This window comes from Pipra filicauda, unplaced genomic scaffold, assembly GCF_003945595.2.
Source record: "Pipra filicauda isolate LSUMZ 115617 unplaced genomic scaffold, ASM394559v2 scaffold423_size595307_pilon, whole genome shotgun sequence".
Classification (NCBI taxonomy): Eukaryota; Metazoa; Chordata; class Aves; order Passeriformes; family Pipridae; genus Pipra; species Pipra filicauda.
In genome coordinates, this window is record NW_024104558.1 from 372643 (window position 1) to 391362 (window position 18720).

General features: G+C 62.7%; 1 protein-coding gene across 4 annotated transcripts in view; it reads right to left on the reverse strand.

Annotated features, from left to right (window-relative positions):
• Window positions 1-342: 342 nt before the first annotated feature.
• CSNK1G2 (casein kinase 1 gamma 2) overlaps window positions 343-18720 on the reverse strand; it is a 42991-nt gene continuing 24613 nt past the window's right edge. The window contains exons 2-13 of one of the 4 annotated variants that reach the window (XM_039385620.1): window positions 15315-15811; window positions 7981-8021; window positions 7345-7414; window positions 6842-6990; window positions 6176-6410; window positions 5881-5966; window positions 5435-5519; window positions 5218-5366; window positions 4709-4792; window positions 3074-3178; window positions 1318-1424; window positions 343-870 (exon numbers count right to left, since the gene is read on the reverse strand). In XM_039385620.1, coding sequence (XP_039241554.1) covers window positions 816-870; window positions 1318-1424; window positions 3074-3178; window positions 4709-4792; window positions 5218-5366; window positions 5435-5519; window positions 5881-5966; window positions 6176-6410; window positions 6842-6990; window positions 7345-7414; window positions 7981-8021; window positions 15315-15501 — 1353 coding nt within the window. In that variant the 5' untranslated portion in view covers window positions 15502-15811 and the 3' untranslated portion in view covers window positions 343-815. Of the gene's footprint in view, window positions 871-1317; window positions 1425-2769; window positions 3179-4708; window positions 4793-5217; window positions 5367-5434; window positions 5520-5880; window positions 5967-6175; window positions 6411-6841; window positions 6991-7344; window positions 7415-7980; window positions 8022-13297; window positions 13367-15314; window positions 15812-18720 lie in introns of those variants that run through there. The other 3 variants (XM_039385618.1, XM_039385617.1, XM_039385619.1) reach the window with 3 other exon arrangements.

Consider the following 18720-nt stretch of genomic DNA (forward strand, 5'->3'; position numbering starts at 1 on the left):
CCGCTTCCCCTCCCTGCTCTGCCACCGCCATTCGTGGGTCCCTTTGGTCTCGGCCGTCCCTGTCCCTGTGTCCCCCCAGCCCCCGGGAGTCTCCGACCCGCTCCCGGCGGGCCCGGACGGCGCCTGTATTGCTCACAAAAGTGCATCGTAAATGAACTGTAAACGCGTTTCCTCTCCCCGCCCCGCGCGGCCCCGGCTCCCCCTCGCCGGGCGGAGCCCGAACCGCTGTCACCGACGGCCTGACCGAGGGGGGACCCGGCGGGGGGCGCGGGGCGGGGGCCCGAGGGAAGAGCAGAATTCGGTAACACTGAAGATGACGGTCAAAGACTGACGACTCAGCACTCTGCACCGAGACTCACTTTAAATTAACTTAAGAGACAAAGAAGCAACAGAAAAAAAAAATTCCTCCTTAGCCCACTGCTCTCGAAATTGTCTTCGTCTTCTTCTGACAGCGACGGGTCAGAGTCTGTAGTTGATCCCCATTTCAGACTAGTTATAGACTCAAAGCAAGTGACGCCGTGGATTTGTTTCGGTTTCCTTTTTTTCCTTCCTTTTTTTTTTCTGTTTGACGGACGCAGGAACTTCAGCGAAGTTGGGCTTGGTTCGAGTAAACGGCCACGCGCCGGGCGGGTGGCGGAGGAAAGGACAAGCAGTTTGGGGAGGCCCCGCTCCCCAGCTGCGCGTGGGGCGCTGGGGGAGCCCGTCCGGCCCGGCCCCCCCGTCCCCGTCCAGCCCGAGGGGCCGCCGGCTCCGCGGGTCAACATCCAGCCACGGCCAGAGGGAGAGGAGCCGTCGCGGCTCCGCCCGGCCCCGGCTCACTTGCGACGCTTGGTGGTTTTCCTCTTTCTTCTCTTGAAGAAACAGCAGCACCTGGGGACAGAGGGACCTGTCAGAGCCTGGGTTGGGCACAGAGGGCGCGGCACCCCCGTGGTCAGGGGGCACAGAGACCCCTCGGTGTCTTGGAGAGACCCCCACGTGGGCAGAGCTGCTCTGGGAAGTGCCCTCGGTACATGGCAGGGGCTGGACTGGGGACACCACGATGGCCACGGCAAGTGACACCTTTCACAGCAAGTGGCACCAACCAGGGGAATGACACTGGCCATGGCATCCTGTGCCAGCCATGTGGCCAGAGCCAGGGGCTCCAGAGAAGGAGCAGCCCAGATCCGGGCAGCCCCTCTGCAGGAGCAGGTGGGAAGGGCCGGGTGGGGTGGCCCTGCAGGGACCCCCCTCGGGGGTGCCGGGGGACAGCTGGGCTGTTCCTCCCCGGAGGGCACAGGACAAGGCACTGCGGGGAGGGGCAGCGGGGCCGGGCCTTACTTTGTATCGTCTGTCACCTCCACCTCGGTGGGGGCTGTGATGGGGGCGTTCGAGTGTCCTGCCGTCGGGTCGTCTGTGTTCAGCTCTCCGTTAGTGGAGCTCATCACCTGGGGACAGACGAGTGTCAGCGGGGGCAGCCCGGGGTTTGCAGCCCCGTCCCCTCCCCGCGGCGGGGGGGCAGCCCAGGAGACCCCCGGGCTCTCCCCGGGAGCACCGAAATCCCTGCAGGCACAGGATGGTGCCCTGGCCCAGACCACAGCGCTCAGTCTCGGTGCTGAGCCCCCCCCACAGCACCAACACCGAGAGGTCTGACCCCAGCGCCTCCGGGAGGATCCCGGCTCCGGGGAGCCCCCGCATATCCCACCGGGAGAGGGGCTTGCCGGCAGCTCCGGCGTGTGCAGGAGACACAGCCCGGGGAAGCCATGAGCTCCAAGGAGACCTTCCCACGGCTGAGCAACCGGACACGGCTCCTGCTCCCCGGCCCCGAGAGCCGGCACCGCCGGGTCTGCAGGACCCAGCCCGGTGCCCACCCCGAGGGGTCCCTGAGCTCCTGCCCGCTCGCCAGGGCAGCAGGGTCGGGCGAGTGCCAGGCTCGGGGGCACATCCGAGCCACCAAAGCAAGGACAGGGCCGGCACAGGCAACTGGGAGGTGCCTGAACTCCCTTCCTGCGCCCGCTGCCCGCAGGCAAAGGCAGGAGCTCCCTGGGGATGCACAGGGAGGCTCCCCAAGCTGCTCGGCCCCACCGAGGGTCTCGGCCTCTCCCAGAGCCACGGAGGAGCTGCCACCCGACAGCCAGTGCCCAGCCAGCAGGGCCACGTCAGGATACAGCCCCCCAAAACCAGCGCGGAGACCCCCGAGGGTGTCCTCCCCCTTTCCCCGCAGCGCCGGGCGCAGGCGGAGCTCGGCAGGAGGGTTTGCGGGGCGGGAGTGGGAGCAGCGGAGGGGAGGGACGGGAGGGACAGGAGGAGCCGGGCAGAGCCCGAGGGGGGCAGGTCCCTCGGCTCCCCCCGGACTGCCCGGCCCCGCGACGGCAGGAGGGCCCCAGCCGGACCGAGCACCAGCATCACCGCGGAGCAGCGGGAACGAGCAACAGCGGCGGGGACGGAAGCAGAGACGGAGGGAGCAGCGCAGGCCTGGCCGGGGGGACTCGGCACATGGATGTCCCACCATCCATGCGGGAATGGACCCCCAGGCCCGGGGGGGCAGAGCGGCAGCGGGCGGGAGGCTGCGAGGGCGGAGAGCACGGGGCTGACGGCGCGAGTGCGGGACGGAGGCGGGGACGCGCGGCCAGGGAGCGCCCGGGAAGGGAGGAGAAGCAGGGTCGGAGCCGGCGCTCCACTCAGGGAGGTGCCCTGCTCGTCGGGCACTGCTGGGACGAGCGGCACTGAGGGCAGAGTGATGCCCCCCCAGCTGCCACACTGCTGTGTGGCAGAGCCAGCACTCCATCCATCCATCCATCTCCAACTGCCCTCCGAGTCCCCTCAGCAGCACCAAGGGAGCCTGGCAGCCCCCGGGAAGCAGCACCAGCCTCGTCTGCGAACTGTGACCCTCACGTCACACACTGGGGACAGGCAGCACGTGCTGCAGCCGAGGCAGGAGCCCGGGATGAGGCAGGAGCCCGGGATGAGGCAGGAGCCCGGGATGAGGCAGGAGCCCGGGATGAGGCGTGGCCTCGGGGCGGGGGAGCGGGGCTGATCCCGGGTGGCTCCGCTCCCTCCCGCGCCCGCCCCTGCCCTCGGCGCGTGGTTTATGTACCTGGACGGACCCCCCGAGCCTGCCGGCTGCCAGGTGAGCTCCCACAGGCTCCTCGGCAGGCTGCCCACCGGCCTGAGGATCCCACAACTCCGTCCCCTCGGGCGGCTGCTCGCAACAGGCAGGAGGAACAGAATGAAAAGAAAACAAAAGAAAAAGAGGAAGAATGGGGAAGAGAAGGGAGGAGTGGAGGGGAAGGAGCGGGAAAAGTGGCAAAAAGGGAGTTGAGAAAATAAGACATGCAAAAGCAAAACCATGACCGGGGCAGCTCGGGTTTGTGGTTGCGGAGGGCGCCCGGGGCAGCACCGACCCGGCGGCTCCCAGAGAGGTCCCTGCGGTGACACCGGGGGCTGTGTCCCCCTGCCACCCCTCACAGCCACCCCAGGCAGGGCAGAGCAGGGCCAGCCCCGTGTCTGGGAGCGGGCTGGGGCGGCAGAGCCGGGCCCAGGCGGTGCCACAGCCGCTCTCCATGTCCCCAGAACGACGCGGAGCTGGGTGGGGCCGATGTGGAGCAAAGGGTGCTGCTCCTCCAGGGCAGGGGATGCTCGGCTGCTCTCACAGCCAAACGCTCCCCTGGTGAACAGGGCACGGCCCCAAGGCTGTGGGGACACCCTGTGTCCCCAGGCTGGACACTGCTCCCGTGCTCCAGGAGTTCTGTGCTTTGCTCTTCCAGCGCTCCGGAGAAGGGATGCCAAACGTGGTGCTGGAGAGAGCAGACCTTACTGGGAGCGAGTTCCCACGAATGAGCCAGAGGTGATTTGAAGATGTTTCCCTCTCCCTAAGGAAGCGATTCGCAGCCCCTGGCCAGTGAGAGCCAGGGCTGTGCCAGGCTCTGGGAGCAGCCGGGATGCTCCAGGGGCACTGCTGGGCCGGGGTGTGGGTGGGGAGCACAGGGAGCTGCACCCCCGGCTCCAGCCCCTTTGCAGGACCTCTGCTCCTCATGGAGGTTCAAAAGGATCAGGGTCTGGGAAGCACGAGGTTTGCTCTGGGTGCCAGCATTCCCAGAGTTGTGTGTCCTGCACCAGGGCAGGACAGGCCATGGCACTGGCCCCAGAGAAGGGCTGGGCAGTGCAGCCCCTTCCCCACAGCGACCCAGGCAGGAGCTGCTGGCACAGCTCTGCCTGATCCCTGCCCTGGGCTGCCCCCACCTCAGCTCCCTGTGCCCTGGGCAGAGGCAGCCCCAGCACGGGGCAAAACGCTGCCAGGCTGTCCCACCAGTCCTGCCCTCCCTTGTCCCTGTCACCATCCCATCAATGGAAGTGGCACCACAAGCAGAGCAGCGAGTTACCCCCACGGGGACATGGCGCTGGGGACACAGGTCCTCAGCCTGGACCAATCCCTCACCCATCACCCCGGGCTGACCCTGCAGCTTAGTGGCTGAAGCCCAGGCCTGGCACCCCCTGGCCCTGCCACAGCCCCCACGGTGCTTCCTCCTGCCTCTGCCAGGCCATGGGGACACTGCCCCGGGCCCCCACGAGCCACAGACCCCGCGCTGTGCTGGGGAACTCTCCACAGACAGCACTGGGGGAAAAGGAACGTCCAGTCCCTGCTCCAGCCCGGGCTCCTCCGTGCCCACGGAGCCACAGCCCAGGCTGCCCGAGCCCGTGGTCGCCGTGCCCCGGCCGTGCCCCAGCTCACCTGGTGTTTGGTGTGTGGCTGTGCTTTGTCTCTGTTCGGGGGCTGCACCTGCACCTCGCTGTGCATCGTGCCAATGGGCGTGGGCTGGGGACACAGGGACAACGTCAGTGCCAGCACGGAGCCCTCCCGCTGCCCTGCACCCTGATCCCACCTCTGCCCCCACACAAACCCCCCAGAACCAGGGCCTGACCCCAGTCCCCACCCCTGCCTCAATGGCTCCTCGTGTGCTATCTGGCTGCAGTGAGCCCACGGAGGGTGCCCATGGCAGAAAGTGAGGTGCCAGCCTGGCTGCTGGGGTCCCCTTGGCTCCAGGAGCCTCCCATCCCTGCGTCACAGCTCTGACCCGTTGGCACAACAGCCCCAGCCTGGAGCTGGTGAGTGGTGAGGATGGATGGAGCCGATCCCTCGGGCACAGGGGACGGCCGGGACCTGCATCCTCCCTGGCTGCTCGCTCCGACCCCGCTGCCCCCTGGGGTGCCCTCTGTCCCGCCCAGCCCCTCCCCACTCACCAGAGGCTTCCCTGCCCAGTCGTATTCGTAGTCGAACACGTAACCGTTCCTCTCGAACAGGTCCGTGAAGAGCTTCCTCAGGTAGTCGTAGTCGGGCTTCTCGAAGAAATCCAGCCGCCGCACGTAGCGCAGGTACGTGGCCATCTCCTCTGCGGGGACAGGGGGTCAGGGGCTGGCACAGGGCTGGGGACAGGGCCAGGCAGGGCAGGGCTCTCACCTGGGAAGTTCTCACAGAGCACCTCCACCGGGGTGGCTCGTTTGGTGTCGCCGATCTTCTGGTACCTCTCCTTCAGCGTGTCGGCCTGGCGGGACAGGGAGGGTCATGTCAGGGAGGGGAGGCACTGGGGGCAACCAGACCACAGATGGTTTCTGGGTCACCCTTTCCCAGGTGACAGGCAGAGCTCATTCCCAGGGAATTCCCTCACCAGGGAAAGTCTGGGGGACAACCACCAGGGAGTGCAGTTCCAGAAGAGCCACTGTGAGAGCAGCTGGGACCCCCCCAAAGTGGGGGGACACGGACCCTACAGCTGCTCAGCACAGCAAGGGCCTGGCACGGAGCTCAGATCTGGTGAAGTGCCAACCCTCCAACACCCTGAGGGCCAAAGCTTCCCCCCCCATGCCAGCACAGGGCCAGACCCACAGGCATCAGGAGCTGGCAGTTACCTTGAGGCCTTGCCAAGGAAGGCTCCCACGGAGGAAGTACATAAACATGTGCCCTAATGCTTCCAGGTCGTCCCTGCGGCTTTGTTCTGCACAGAGAAAGAGAGACACAGGCATGTTCCCACTACAGACACTGTCCCTGTCCCTCCCAGACCCTGCAGCACCCCAAAGGTCCTACCAACACCCTGAAGAGCCGGAGAGGCAGTTTGTGCCCAGCCCCACCTCTGACAGGGCGGATCTCATTCCTTGCAGTCCCTCCCCCTCTGCCAGAGGAAAGGCTGCCCGGTGCCCAACACACCTTTCCCGAGGTGGGTGTTGATGCTCATGTAACGTGCTGTCCCTGTCAGGCTCTTGTGCTCTCGGTAGGGGATGTGTTTTTTGGTCTCGGGGTCAATGTACTCTTTGGCCAGGCCAAAATCGATGATGTGGATGGTGTGCTGCCGCTTGCTGCCCGGCCGCCCCACCAGGAAGTTCTCCGGCTTCACGTCTCTGTAGATCAGGCTTTTGGTGTGGACATACTCCATCCGTGTGATCTGGGGCACAGGGAGGTGTCAGTGCTAGGGCACAGACACCCCCTGTGTCCTGCACACACCCCTGCACCCTGCTCTGGTCACCTTGCCCCAGCCAGCTGCCCTGCTCCCCCCGGCTTGACCATCCCCATAGGATGCAAGCAGGGGAACATCGGGTCCTCCCACCCTGGGAGACAACCCCAGCCCAGCTGCACCTTGGACACACAGGGAGATGCTCAGAGGGGGCTGTGCTGGGCTGAGGAGAGCCCTCCTTCGCCAGGGAGGGGTGAGGAATGGGAGGAGTGGTCTGGGATATGCCTCCTGTGACCTGCCTGGCACTGGCTCACCCCTCCTCCCTCCAGCTCCCCATGGGGTGTCCCCCGTGCCCACCCCCACCACCTGGTCCCCCCAGGCAGCCAGGAGCGCCCCAGGGAGGAGCAGGAGGAGCTGCTCACCAGCTGGATCGCGATCATCAGGACAGTCTTGAGCGTGAAGGTGCGATCGCACAGATCAAAGAGATCTTCCAGGCTGGGGCCCAGCAGCTCCAACACCATGGCGTTGTACTTCCCACAGGGGCCAAAGTAGTAAACCTGAGGAATTCCTTCTGCAAGACATGGAGCAGGGGCTGTGTGGGGCTGCAACAGGGCCCTGCTGTGCCAGGCAGGGGCGTCGCTGCAGAGGGGGGACGGCCCCACACTGCCCTCCCTCCTGCTGCAGACAGCCTGGCTCTGCCCCTGGAGGCAGCTCCATCTGCATCCCTGACTCTGCTGCGGGGATGGGGGGGAGAACTAAATCAAAGAGATCAAAGATTAGACTCTGTGTAAAACCAGCCCCTCCCCGCCGAGCAGATGGGCAGGAGCTGCTCAGGCTGGGAGCAAAGTTGCAGAGTCACATTTAGGGGAAGCCCCTCTCCCAGCAGGGTCCCTGGCAGGCAGGACCCCACAGCCCAGCCCCATACCTGCATTGCCAAGCTGTTTGTAGAACCGATACTCCAGGTGCAGCTGGGGGGCCCGGGACTTTATGGGTTCCTTGGAGGAGAGAAGGAGAACAGTTAATTAGGGGGCAGGGTGTTTAGGGGGCCTGGCTGTCAGACACCTCCTTCACATGCAGGCAGCAGCTGGACTCAGCATTTGGGGTTGAGAACAACCAGTACAAAACAGAGATGAAGCCACAGGGGATAATGAGAGAAAATCAGCCCATATGGGAGCCAGATCCACCCGGGACAGAGAGATCTGGATGCTGGGGTAGCCATGAATGGGAGCAGGTACCAGTGGGAACACTCCTCCCTGAGGTCCCTCTGCTGCTGCCACTGGCTGAGCACAGCACAGGCCATGGGCAGGGCTGGGAGAGGAGAAGCCTCAGCTCCTCCCTCCCCAGCCCCAGATCACCCCACCTGCAATGACGTGTGTTCCCAGCCTGCCCTGGATTCCGAGTGGTGAGCGGAGCTCCCCCGCAGCCTCCCATCCACCACATCCCAACCCGCTCCTGCTCCCATCCACCACACCCCAACCCCCTCTCTCCACCCTCCCCAACTCCTGGGGAGGGGCAGCAACCTCCTTCCCCATGGCCAACACCCCCCTCGACAGCCACTCACCAATTTGATCGCTACGTATTCGTTGGTGTAGAGGTTCTTTCCTGCAGGGAGACACAGGAGAAGGCAATGGAAAGCAGTCCCTGCACCACCCCCACCACAGCCCCTGAGGGATCACGGGCTCAAAAACATCCTGAACAGGTTCAGCAGCTCCCACAACACCTGCACAGGCCTTGAGGCACGAGTGGGAGCAGAACCCACTGTGGGGAGTTGCAACACGCCTGGTTATCACTCCCAGGTGGGGTATGTGGATTCCTCTGGGATGGGCAGGATGCTGGGGGCCAGAGCCAAGGATGCTGGGAGGGGGCAGCATCCCAGTCCGGGCCTGCAGGGATGTGACTGGGCAAGGCAGGAACAAGGCTGGGACTTGGTGCTTCTCCCCTCATGGAGAGGGGCTCCAGGAGGGGTGGCCAGAGCCAGGGGACACTGGGCTGTGGGTGGCCAGGAGGAAGGACCCCCAGGAGCACCTGGTAGTGGTCTGAGGGCACTGCAGGCAGCTGGAAATCTCCTCCCCAGGGCTGGAGTCGCTCCTGGGGATGGCACACACGTGTGTGCATGTGTGTGTGTGCACACACGTGTGTGGATCAACCTCATCCCTGGGGATGCTCCCACCTGCCCGAGGGTGCAGGGGAAGCAGCAGCAGCAGATCCATGGTGTGACCCAGACTGCAGGAGGAGCTGCAAGGAGGGTCAGGATCCTGGCTCTGAGTGCCCAGGGGAGCTGAAGGGGCAGCACCCTGTATGTGACCCCTTGGAGAGCTCCACTCTGCACCTTTTCACACCCGTAACCTCAGGAAGGTTGAGCTCACAGCGCCTGCACATCCTCCAGGGGTGCCTGAGAAAGAGTCACACCTGGGCAGTGTCAGTACAACCTCTGCCCAGGCCCAAAAAGGCAAAGATGAGAGGTTTGCAGGAGCAGATCCGAGTGTTTCCTCCCGGGGAGGTGGGAGTTAACGGCAGCAGGTTCCCTTCGGAGCCAGCAGACACGCGATCCCTGCCTATCTGATGGAGCTGCATCTGTCTCCTCAGATTTTCTCCAAGCAATTTGCTTAGGGAACAAGCTCCTCCTGGCATAAGATTTCATCTGCTCTGACTGCTGCTCTCCACCTGAAGCAGCAATAAATCCTCGCCGGGTGACATCAGAGCCAGCTGCTGAGCGCCAGAGTCGGCGGCAGGATTACGGGAAGAGGGATGAATGGGAGATATTAATGGAGTGACTCCTCCCAGGGATGGGCTCTGCAGCCAAGGAGGGGCTCAGTCCTGCTGCCTCCCTGACCCTCTCCCATCCCAGGGGACCTCTGCCAAGCCACTTTGTCTCCTGCCTCTGCATAAACCAAATCCCTTCAGAGCGGTGAGGGAGTGGGTGATTCGGGAGGGAGGAACATCTGGCGGGCACAGCCTGTGTCAGATCCAGGGGGTTTGGCCCATCATGGACTGGCATTTCCTGGGGAGGAGGTAGGACATCTCCCAGGCCTGTGAATGGCTCCAGAGAGCCCACAGGGCCCTGCAGTCCAACAGAATGACTGCTGCCTTCAGGGCAGAACGTGCAACCAGAAAACTCTGGATTTTCCCTGAGGGAAGGCTGGGTCTGAAGGGGGAAAAATTATGGAGGAGAAAAAAATGTCAGGATACCTGCAAAAGAGCTCAGCACAGCAGGGTGGGAGAAGGGATGGAGGCAGGAGCATCCCCAGCAGGGCTGGGATGGGAGAGCTCCACCCTGTCCCTGCCAGGTGTCATCTGTCCTGTCCCCACCACACTGTCCCCTCCTCCGTGGCTCACTGGCACAGAAAACCACCCACAAAACTGCTCTGGGAGCTGGTAGTATTCTCCCAGCCCCAAAACTGAGCCCAAATCATCTGATACCCCCCTGGTTCATCCCCTCCTGTAATGCTCAGGAGGCCTGGACACAGCTGATGGACAAACTGGGGAGCACAGACTGTCAAACCACCCCCTTCCCCAGCTAAAGGAAGGCACAGAGAGCACAACCAGCCTGTCGTAAGAATTAAAAAACCAGGAAAGAAAAAGCAAGAGAGCAAGGAGGCAGGAATGCAGGGTCCTTCCACGCCAGGGAATTCCCCACTGGAGCTCCTGAGGCAGCTCCCACACTGCCCAGTGCTCACAACGGGGTCACTTTGACACCCAAAATGTGGAACCCTCGGGAGCACCCGGGAGGCCTCAGTCAGGCAGAGCTGCAGGACTGACAGCACAAAAGGTGCTTCTGAAAGGAAACAGAAGAGAAAAGTGTCGAGATGGGCGGCAGAAAGCAAATATTTGCGTTGCAGAGGCCTTTGCCCTGCTCAGGGCTGGAGGTGCCTCCGAATCCAGCTGCCAGCAGCTGCAGGACACGGCGTGGAGCAGAGCGGAGCCAAGGCCAGCGGAGCCCGGCCAGGGCCTGTGTTGTGCTTCAACACCAGAGGTGGCTTTGCTGTCCCCTCCGAAGGGGTTTGGCAGCACTGGGCTCCAGCACCTGCTCCTGCATATCAGGGCAGCCCCAGCAGGAGCTGAGCTCTGCACTGCTCCCAGCCAGGCCCCATCCAGGCAGCCTGGAGTCATGGAATCGTGGAATCATCAGGAAGGGAAAAGCCCTCTAAGGTCATCAAGTCCAACTCTCAGCACCACCACCACGTTCACCACTAACCCGTGTCCTCAAGTGCCACATCCACGCTTTCTGAACAATTCCAGGGATGGTGACTCCACCACTGCCCCGGGCAGTCTGTTCCAACATCTCACAACCCTTCCAGAGAAGAAATATTCCCTAATCTCCAACCTAAACCTCCCCTGACACAGCTTGAGGCCATTCCCTCTCATCCTGTCCCTGGGAGCAGAGCCTGACCCCCCCCAGCTCCCTGTCAGGGGGTTGCAGAGCCAGAAGGTCCCCCCTGAGCCTCCTTTTCTCCAGGCTGAGCCCCCCCAGCTCCCTCAGCTGCTCCTGCTGCTCCAGCCCCTTCCCCAGCTCCGTTCCCTTCCCTGCACACGCTCCAGCACTTCCATGTCCTTCCTGTCACAAGGGGAACAGTGAGCAGCAGTGAGTGCTCTGCCTGGCACTGCCCCTCCATCGTGTCACCGCAGTGCCCTTGCTGGGACCCTTCGTGCCACAGCCCTGCAGCAGCAGCAGCAGCAGCAGCACAGAGCTGTGCTGGGCACAGCTGGGCACTGGGACAGGAATTTGGCTTCCCCAGTGCCAGGAGATGTGGAAGAGGAGCACTGGATAAGGCAGCCAGGCCCAGCCCAGCACTGCCAGAGCTGCCTCAGGCCGAGCAGTGACAGCTCCTCGGAGCACCAGGGGTTTAACACCATCAGAAATAAACCCAGACCTATTTCAGAGCTTGACCTTCCTCTAGAGGAGGCTCTGAACGACCAGGAGGAAAACCAAGAGTGAGCCACTGGCAAGGGAGGCAGGAGCAGCAGGCAGGGAGTGCCTGAGCCCCCTCCAAAGACACCCGTGACCCACCCCCAGTGTGTGCTGGGCCTGTGGCTCTGGGAGGCTGAGCCCTTGGAGGGAGTTTGGAGGGAGGGCTCTGCAGGGCCCAGGACAGCAGGGTGTCACGGGCAGGGCACTGACCCAGTCATGGTTTTTGAAGGTACCTTTTGTGGCCCCCGTGAGTAGCTGGGATGCTGCAGGACAGGCCCGAGAGCCAGAGTTCAGGAGAGTTGGGAATGTCCCCAGACCCTTCAGCAGTGACGTGCCCCTGGCTCATACACCACACACAGACCCACCCCCCGTGTTCTTTCCTCCAAAATCCTGGGTTTACTTTAAAAAATAAATTAATTTCCAGCCTTTAACTTCAAAGGAAAACAGCTGCTGTGGTTCCAAGCTGCCAGTAGAAATGCAAGCAGTGGGCTGGGGGAGAGGGGTGGGACCAAAAAACCTGCAAAAAGCACATTTGCAGGAGTTTACTGCAGTAAGAACAGAAGCAGCAGCTGCTGCCAGGTCCCCATCCCTCCCTGCACCCCACTCTGGGCTGAGGCTGCCCCGGGGCAGCTCCATGGCACAGCCTGGCCAGGCACTGGCCTCGGGCCAGGCTCAGGAGGGGGTCAGCAGGGAGCCCCCTGCCCAGCCCAGGCAGGACTAACAGCAGGACTAACGACAGCTCTGAGCCAGCTCAGCAGCAGGCAGAGCTCAGGGAAGGGGCCTGCACAGCACCCAGGTGCTCTGGGCTCATTTTTGACCTTCCTCGTTAATGCTTGAGTTTTCCTCCTCTCCCCTTACCCCAGCCCAGCCCAAAGCCCCCCTGAGCAGCTGCTCCAACAAACCCTCGCTGGGAGCAGCACGTGCCTGGCCTGGGCACAGGAGCTGGCAGGGGCCGAGGGCTGCAGGACCCAGTGCCAGGGCACACGAGCCACCAGCCACGCTCCTGTCGCCCTGCTGTCACCAGCTTCCTGCTGCCCTGTGTTTCAGAGGGCAGCACCCCACCCCAGCACAGGGGTGGGCTGGCTGTGGGCACAGGGGAGCTCAGGGGGCTGCAGGTGGCGGGCACTGCCCAGGGATGGGATTGGAAAGGCCCAGGAGGAGCTGGGCTGGCACTGGACCACAGCTGGAGGCTGACAGGGACCACAGCAGCTCGGGGTGAAGCACAAGGACATCAGCAGGGAACAGGACTCAGCAGCTGCACGACCTAAACCTGTCCCCCTGTCCCAGAGGGCTGGGGCAGCACCATCACTGCAGCCCCCAGCCCAGCTCTCCAGCCATGCTGCTCCAGTGAGGAACTGGCCAGCAGTGCTGCTGCACTGGGACAGGGACTGGCACCAGGTCTGTGCCTTGCCCAGGCTGCCAAGGCCAGCAGGAACGTGGAGAGGCAGGATCCACAGCACAGCCCTGGCAGCCACAACTCCCGCACACGTCATTCCCCTTCTGGCTCCCCACAAATGCCTTATGCCACTTTTTTTTTTTTTTTAATATTTAATCTTTAAACAAATCACTTTTGATTTTGGACACCTCTGTGCCTGGGAGGACACCTGACTCAACTGGGCAGCTGAGCTGAGGCACCATAAGGACAGATCACCACGTGCCTCTCAGGGTGGTGGTGAAATTGGGCAAAGTGGTACCTTGTTTTAGGAAGACAACATCCCCTTCCTCCACCCCCCCTGCTGGGAGCTGCAGCAGTCACCTCCATGCATGTTTTTGCAAGATCTCCTGGCTTTTGGTAAGGAAGGAAAAAGTCCAGAGAAGATCTGGGACCTTTTCAACACTGAGCTACAGTTTGGCCCCTACACCCAGCCTGCCCTGAGGAATCCTCCATTCCCAGGGGAGAACTGAGTGCCCAGCAACAGCATCCCTGCTCATGCCACCACTTCACAGCAGGATCCCTGTGGTCCCTCACCATTCATCTGCAGCTGGAGGAATCCCTACTCCCTGTGAAGGCCTGGGAGCATTCCTGAGCCCTGCTGCAGGAGGAGGCACACCTACGGAAGGGAGATGTGATTTTAGGAGAAAGGCCACATAGCTGTGGCTTCCCCTGCCGTGATGAGATCCTGTGCTCAGGCTGTACCACATTATGGGCAGGCCCTGCAGAGTGTGCCAGGGCAGGGAGTCCACGTGAAGAGACTGGAAGCTTCTCTTGCTGGTGGCAAGGACAAACCCTCGCTGTGAGATCGACCGCTGCGGTGCCTGGGGGAAGAGCTCCCTGCTCGTCCCTCCAGCCAGGAGCAAGCCCAGCCCAACTGCTCCCAGGGCCCTGCAGTGGCTCTGCTCAGAGCAGCACAACTGCCAGTTCCACAGACATCCCTCAGATCCCTGTGGGACTCGTGTCCTCTCAGTGAAAATGGGGGAGGCCAAGGTGGGGGTCACAAAGCAACAGCCACAGCTCCAGACTCCTGCCCAGAGCAAGATCCTGGAAGAGAGCTCAGATCCACACATCCACTGTGAGATGCTCACTGGCAAGCAGGGAAAAGGAGGTGGAAGGACACAAGTAGACCCTGCAGGGCTCAGAGCCCTTGATCCCCCCCTTCCCTACCAGCCATGCAGGGAGGCACCAGCAGCGGAGTGTCCAGACCCACCCAGGAACTGAAAGGAGCAGCGAAATTCCCAAACAATTCTCCTTCCACAAGCCTTCCATGAGGTCTGGAGGAAGGCTCAGAGCTCCTCACAACACCAGGAGAGACAGACGCTGCTGTGTGGAACATGGAACTGCCTGGCTGGATTTTAAAGAGGGCATTTTCCCCAGCTCTGCAATTACGGGTGATCCCATCGGGAAGTTCGGGGACAGGACGGGTCAGCCTGGCACCAGCCAGTCTGTCACACTGGGGAGAGCTGCCCTGAACTCCCCCTGGGCAGCACAGCGAGGGGGGGACTCGCCCCAGCCCAGCCAGGGCTGCTCCTGCACGCCCAGAGCCCGCCTGGGGAGCACAGGCAGGGCAGGTTTAGCTCAGAGCTCGGCTTGGCAAGGCCCTGCTTAAACTACCACGGAGCAACAAGGCCTGTGGCTGTCACAGGCTCCCAGGGACTGGCCCTCTTCCCTCTTCCCAGGGCACAAGCCCCTTCCCAAAGCACTCACAGCCAAGGACAAGGCTCTGGCTGGCAGGGACTCCATCCACACATCCAGTGTGCATTCCTGGAGACACCCAGGCTGTGCTGAGCAGTGGTGCCTGGCACTGCCAGGCCTCTCCCAGCTGCCTGATGCCAAGTGAAGGGTTAACAGCTCGCTGAAAGCCTCCTGGGACATTCCCAGTCGTGGGAGAGGAGCAACCTCCCCACCCTCCGAGCTGGTGTTTGCTTGAGGAGTTTCCTGATAAACGGTTCAAAATGGAAATGACCACAGAAGGTGCTTGGGTTTCATTCCTCCCTTCCTCTGCCCTGTGTAGAGTTTTAGGAGAGTCTCCTACCCAGTTGCAACAACTGGAGAATTCACCCAGGATAAAACACTGACCCTCCTCCCCAAGGTTTGTCCCAGCACAGTGAACACCCTCAGACCCCCACATCCCCTCTCCTGGGCACAGTGGGAGGGCACCACCCTGGGCACAAGCAGGGTGAGATTTGGTGAGCACACAGTGGTATTCCCCGAAACATTCCTCGTGGAGCGCTCCTGGATTTGGGGGGACACCAGACCTGTGTGGGCCACCACCACTTCCCACAGCCAGGGCTGAACCATAACACTCTCCTTGACAAACCCAGAGGGCCACAGGCACAGGGAGGAGACGGGGAGCACCTCTGTGGTCAGTGCTTTGGGCTGGGCTGGGCCTTGGAGATCAGGCACAGTGTGAAGGAGGAACCTCTGCAGGAGCACGGGCTGCCTGTGCCACGGGCCTGTGCCAGCTCCTCCCACCGCCAGCCCAGGAGGTGGGTGCCAGGGCAATGCCAGCACAGGCAGACACAGGGAGGACAAAGACAACCCTTCTCACCTAGACGGAGCTCCCCGAAGTTGCCACATCCGATCTTCTTGCCGACGCGGAAGTTGGGACCCACCATCAGCACTCCCGAGTTGGTTCCAGCGCCCCGGCCTCCATGACTGCTCCTTCCTCCACCTGTCTTGGACATCCTTTTACCTTCCTCCAGCTCCCCTTTCCCTCCTCTCTTATCAAAATCCATAAGTTTGTGATACCCCGGCCTCTCCACGGTTACGCTGCTGCCATACAAATCCCAGAGCTGCCGAAAATGGGTGGGCGAGGAGGACAGAAGCAGGGCTCTTCTTGGTTAATACACCATCCCGGGGGGCGGAGGGAGGGCGGGGGGCGGAGAAGGAGGGGAAGGCGGCCACCCAAGGGTGCAGGGCTACTGAAATGTTAGTGCTTCCCGAGGTCCCGCCGGGACTGTCATCATCGCCGCTCACAGGGAGGTCTTTGGTGGAGAGAACATCCTGTGGAGAGGGTCCTCCCAGCGTGGCTCCTCGGGCTCCCAGCTGGGGAAAAGGAGAGGGAGAACAGTTACTATGAGGAGGCTGAGGGCAACAGAGAGAGGGTTGTGGGCTCCAGGCTCCTGCCCCCAGCTCTGCAGAGCCCCTCCAAAAATTCCCACAACGACGACAGTGCCACAGCCGAGGGGTGGGAGGAGCTGGGGTAGGTATCAGGACCATCACAAAGTGCCTGGTGCCCATAAATAAACAAATGAAAGCCTGGCCATGGTTGGAGGTGAAATGCTTGATGATCATCTCCTGTCAGAGCCAGTTGGGAGTGATGTGGGGACAACAATGTCCCCATGGGCAGGGGCTGTTTGGAGACCTCTGGAGGCAGCAGCCAAGGCCCTCCAGGCCAGGGACTGCAGGAGCCCCCAGGAGCAGAGGACACATGTAAATCTAAGTTATGGGGCCCACGTCAGGCCTGGGACTTCCCAGGAAGGGAAAAGAGGATGTTCACCTGGCTGGGAGGGTCCCTGTGGGTCCAGAGGCCACGACAAGCTGAGTCAGAGCACTTCCCCCCAGCACCAGCCCCGCTGTGGTGGGCTGGGACCTTCCTGCCAGTGACCCTGCCCAGGATGCAGCGGGTTTCTGTGGAATGACCATGCTCGGGGCTCCCACAACACTCTGGGACCCAACAGGCTGGGGCAAATAGCAACCCAGGACTTCCAACACCCTGCCCCCTTCCCTGGAGAGCTCCTGGTCTCCCTTGCTGCCTCTTCCTCTGCTCTCACCAACCAACCTGGATGTTTGGGCTGCTGGCAGCCACCTGGGCAAACACCAGTGTGACACTCACCCCGAGCACCCGATGGCCCTGGGAGCTTGTGTGCCCAGGGGTGCAGCACCTCCCCTGCCTCAGGGCTGGGTGCCTTCCCAGGGAGGCTGGTGGGAAGCCCTGTGCTGCCAGCAGGATTCCCCCCAAACCGGGAGCACCCAGCTCAGCCCCCCAAACCAGGGAGCTCCTTCTCCTGTGCACAGCTCTGCTCATGGCAGGGCTTGGACGAGGGGACCTTTAAAGGTCCTTTCCAAGCCAAATATTCCATGATTCCAAGACACTGGCTCTGCACACACCCCCCTGTGCAGCCCCTTGCTCATTCCAGAGCTGGGGTTCCCAAAAGGAAGCTGAGCTCTCCCCACCTCCCTCCAGGACTCCCACAGGAGCTGCCTGGGGGCAGGGCAGGTCCCTCCTCGCAGGGATGCCCGTGTGGGAGGCAGGAAGGATGGTCAGGAAGCTAAACATGGAGGGGATCAAGCAGGTCGTGGGCACACACTGGGAGGGCACTGAGAGAGACACAGACCCCCCCCCCCCCACGTCCCCATTTCCCTCCACACTATTCACCAGCTTTGGTTTTGCTCCCAGCTTGACCCCTGGCAGCCTCCCACCCCTCCTTGTCCTCCCTCCCAGCCCCACTCTCTCCCTCACCACCTTCCTCTGCTCCTCTCCAGGCTCGTGTGATGCCACTAAAAGCCCCCACGATGCCCCCCAAGAGCCCCCAGTGCCTCAGCTCACGTTAACCCCGGGGGTTATCCAAGCAAACCCCCGCCCCTCCAGTGTCAGCTCCAGGAAATGAGCACGCTGATGCTTGGCCAAACCCTCTAAAACTTTTACTGGCTCTCAATAGCTACTAATAACAAAAAAAAAAGCTTCTTGTGCTAAAGGGTGCATGGGGGAAACGGGGGGGGGGAGAAGACACCAAAGCCAGAGCTCAGCAGGGGGAAGGACTGGCCGTGTGAGGGTCCATGAGAGCTGCTCCCTGGGGCTGCCCCCCATTCCCAGCCCTCTCCTGACACCAAATCCTCCTCAGGGCCCACCACGCTCTCCAGGAGGGGCTGCAGCTGCAGGCTCTGAAGGGGCAGAGTGCTGGGACCACAGAGCCCATCCGTGGGACCTGCCTGTCCGTGGATAGGGGAACAGGGCCATCACGTGGGATGGGAGCCCCGTCCCTTCCCACACACGCCAACACCTCTGGAGCATCCCAGAGCACAGCAGTCCCACCTGGGGACCACCCTGCTGCCCCCAGCACACCCAGCAGAGGGAACCAGGCAGGCAGAGCCCTCCAGCCGCCCCGAAGGTGGGCCAGCTCCTGCCCTGCCCTTCCCTTCCCCCTCCCGCGGCAGCTCCCAGCCCGTGCCAGCAGGAAGCGGGGTGGGAGCGGCAGGAGCGGGGCTCCCCTGGCTTTGTTCTGCCCCGGCCGGGCGCGCTCGGCCCCGCACGTGACATCCTGCTCATTCTTCGCTCCCCCAAGGATTTCCGCCCGGGTTCGGCACTCGGCGGTGCCCTCAGGCCTCTCCCACCTCGGCCAGCCTTCCAGAGGGACACCGGGAGCCATTCCCAGCCAGCTCCCCGCTCCCAGAGCACGGCTCTGCCCCCGCATCCCGGGGATGCACAGCCCGGAGTTCAGCCGGGCTTGAGCTCAGCCCCGGGGGACTCCAGGCCCAGACTGTTTGCACAGGCAGAGCCCCGGGAGCTCCAGCCCCGGCGCTGGGATTATTTCCTTTGAAGAGTTCCGGGCCGGCCTCTGCGGGGGAATGTCAGACAATGGGGTGAGACAGAAGGGCAGAGTTCAGCCCTGTTTGCTGCAGCTCTGGGGGCTGTGCTGTCCTCCCCCAGCCCGCACTAACGACTCTGCTCCTGCTCAGAGCGAGCCCGGCCCTGGGAACAGCCCTCCTGGAAGGGCCTGGCTCCAAAGCCCAGCTTGAGGCAGCCGGGCCAGGTTAACATCCAGCAAGGCCACAGCCCAGACCCCCACCCTGCAATCCCCCCTTCCCCAAATCCAGCGGTGAGAGCGGCAGGAAGTCACTGAACCGCATCCGAGTGAGTCAGTCCCCGGCAAGTGATGCTCCCTCACCCTCAGCCCACCAGCCTCCCCACGGATGAGCCAAGGGCTGGGAGGAATCTATTTTAACATCCCAAG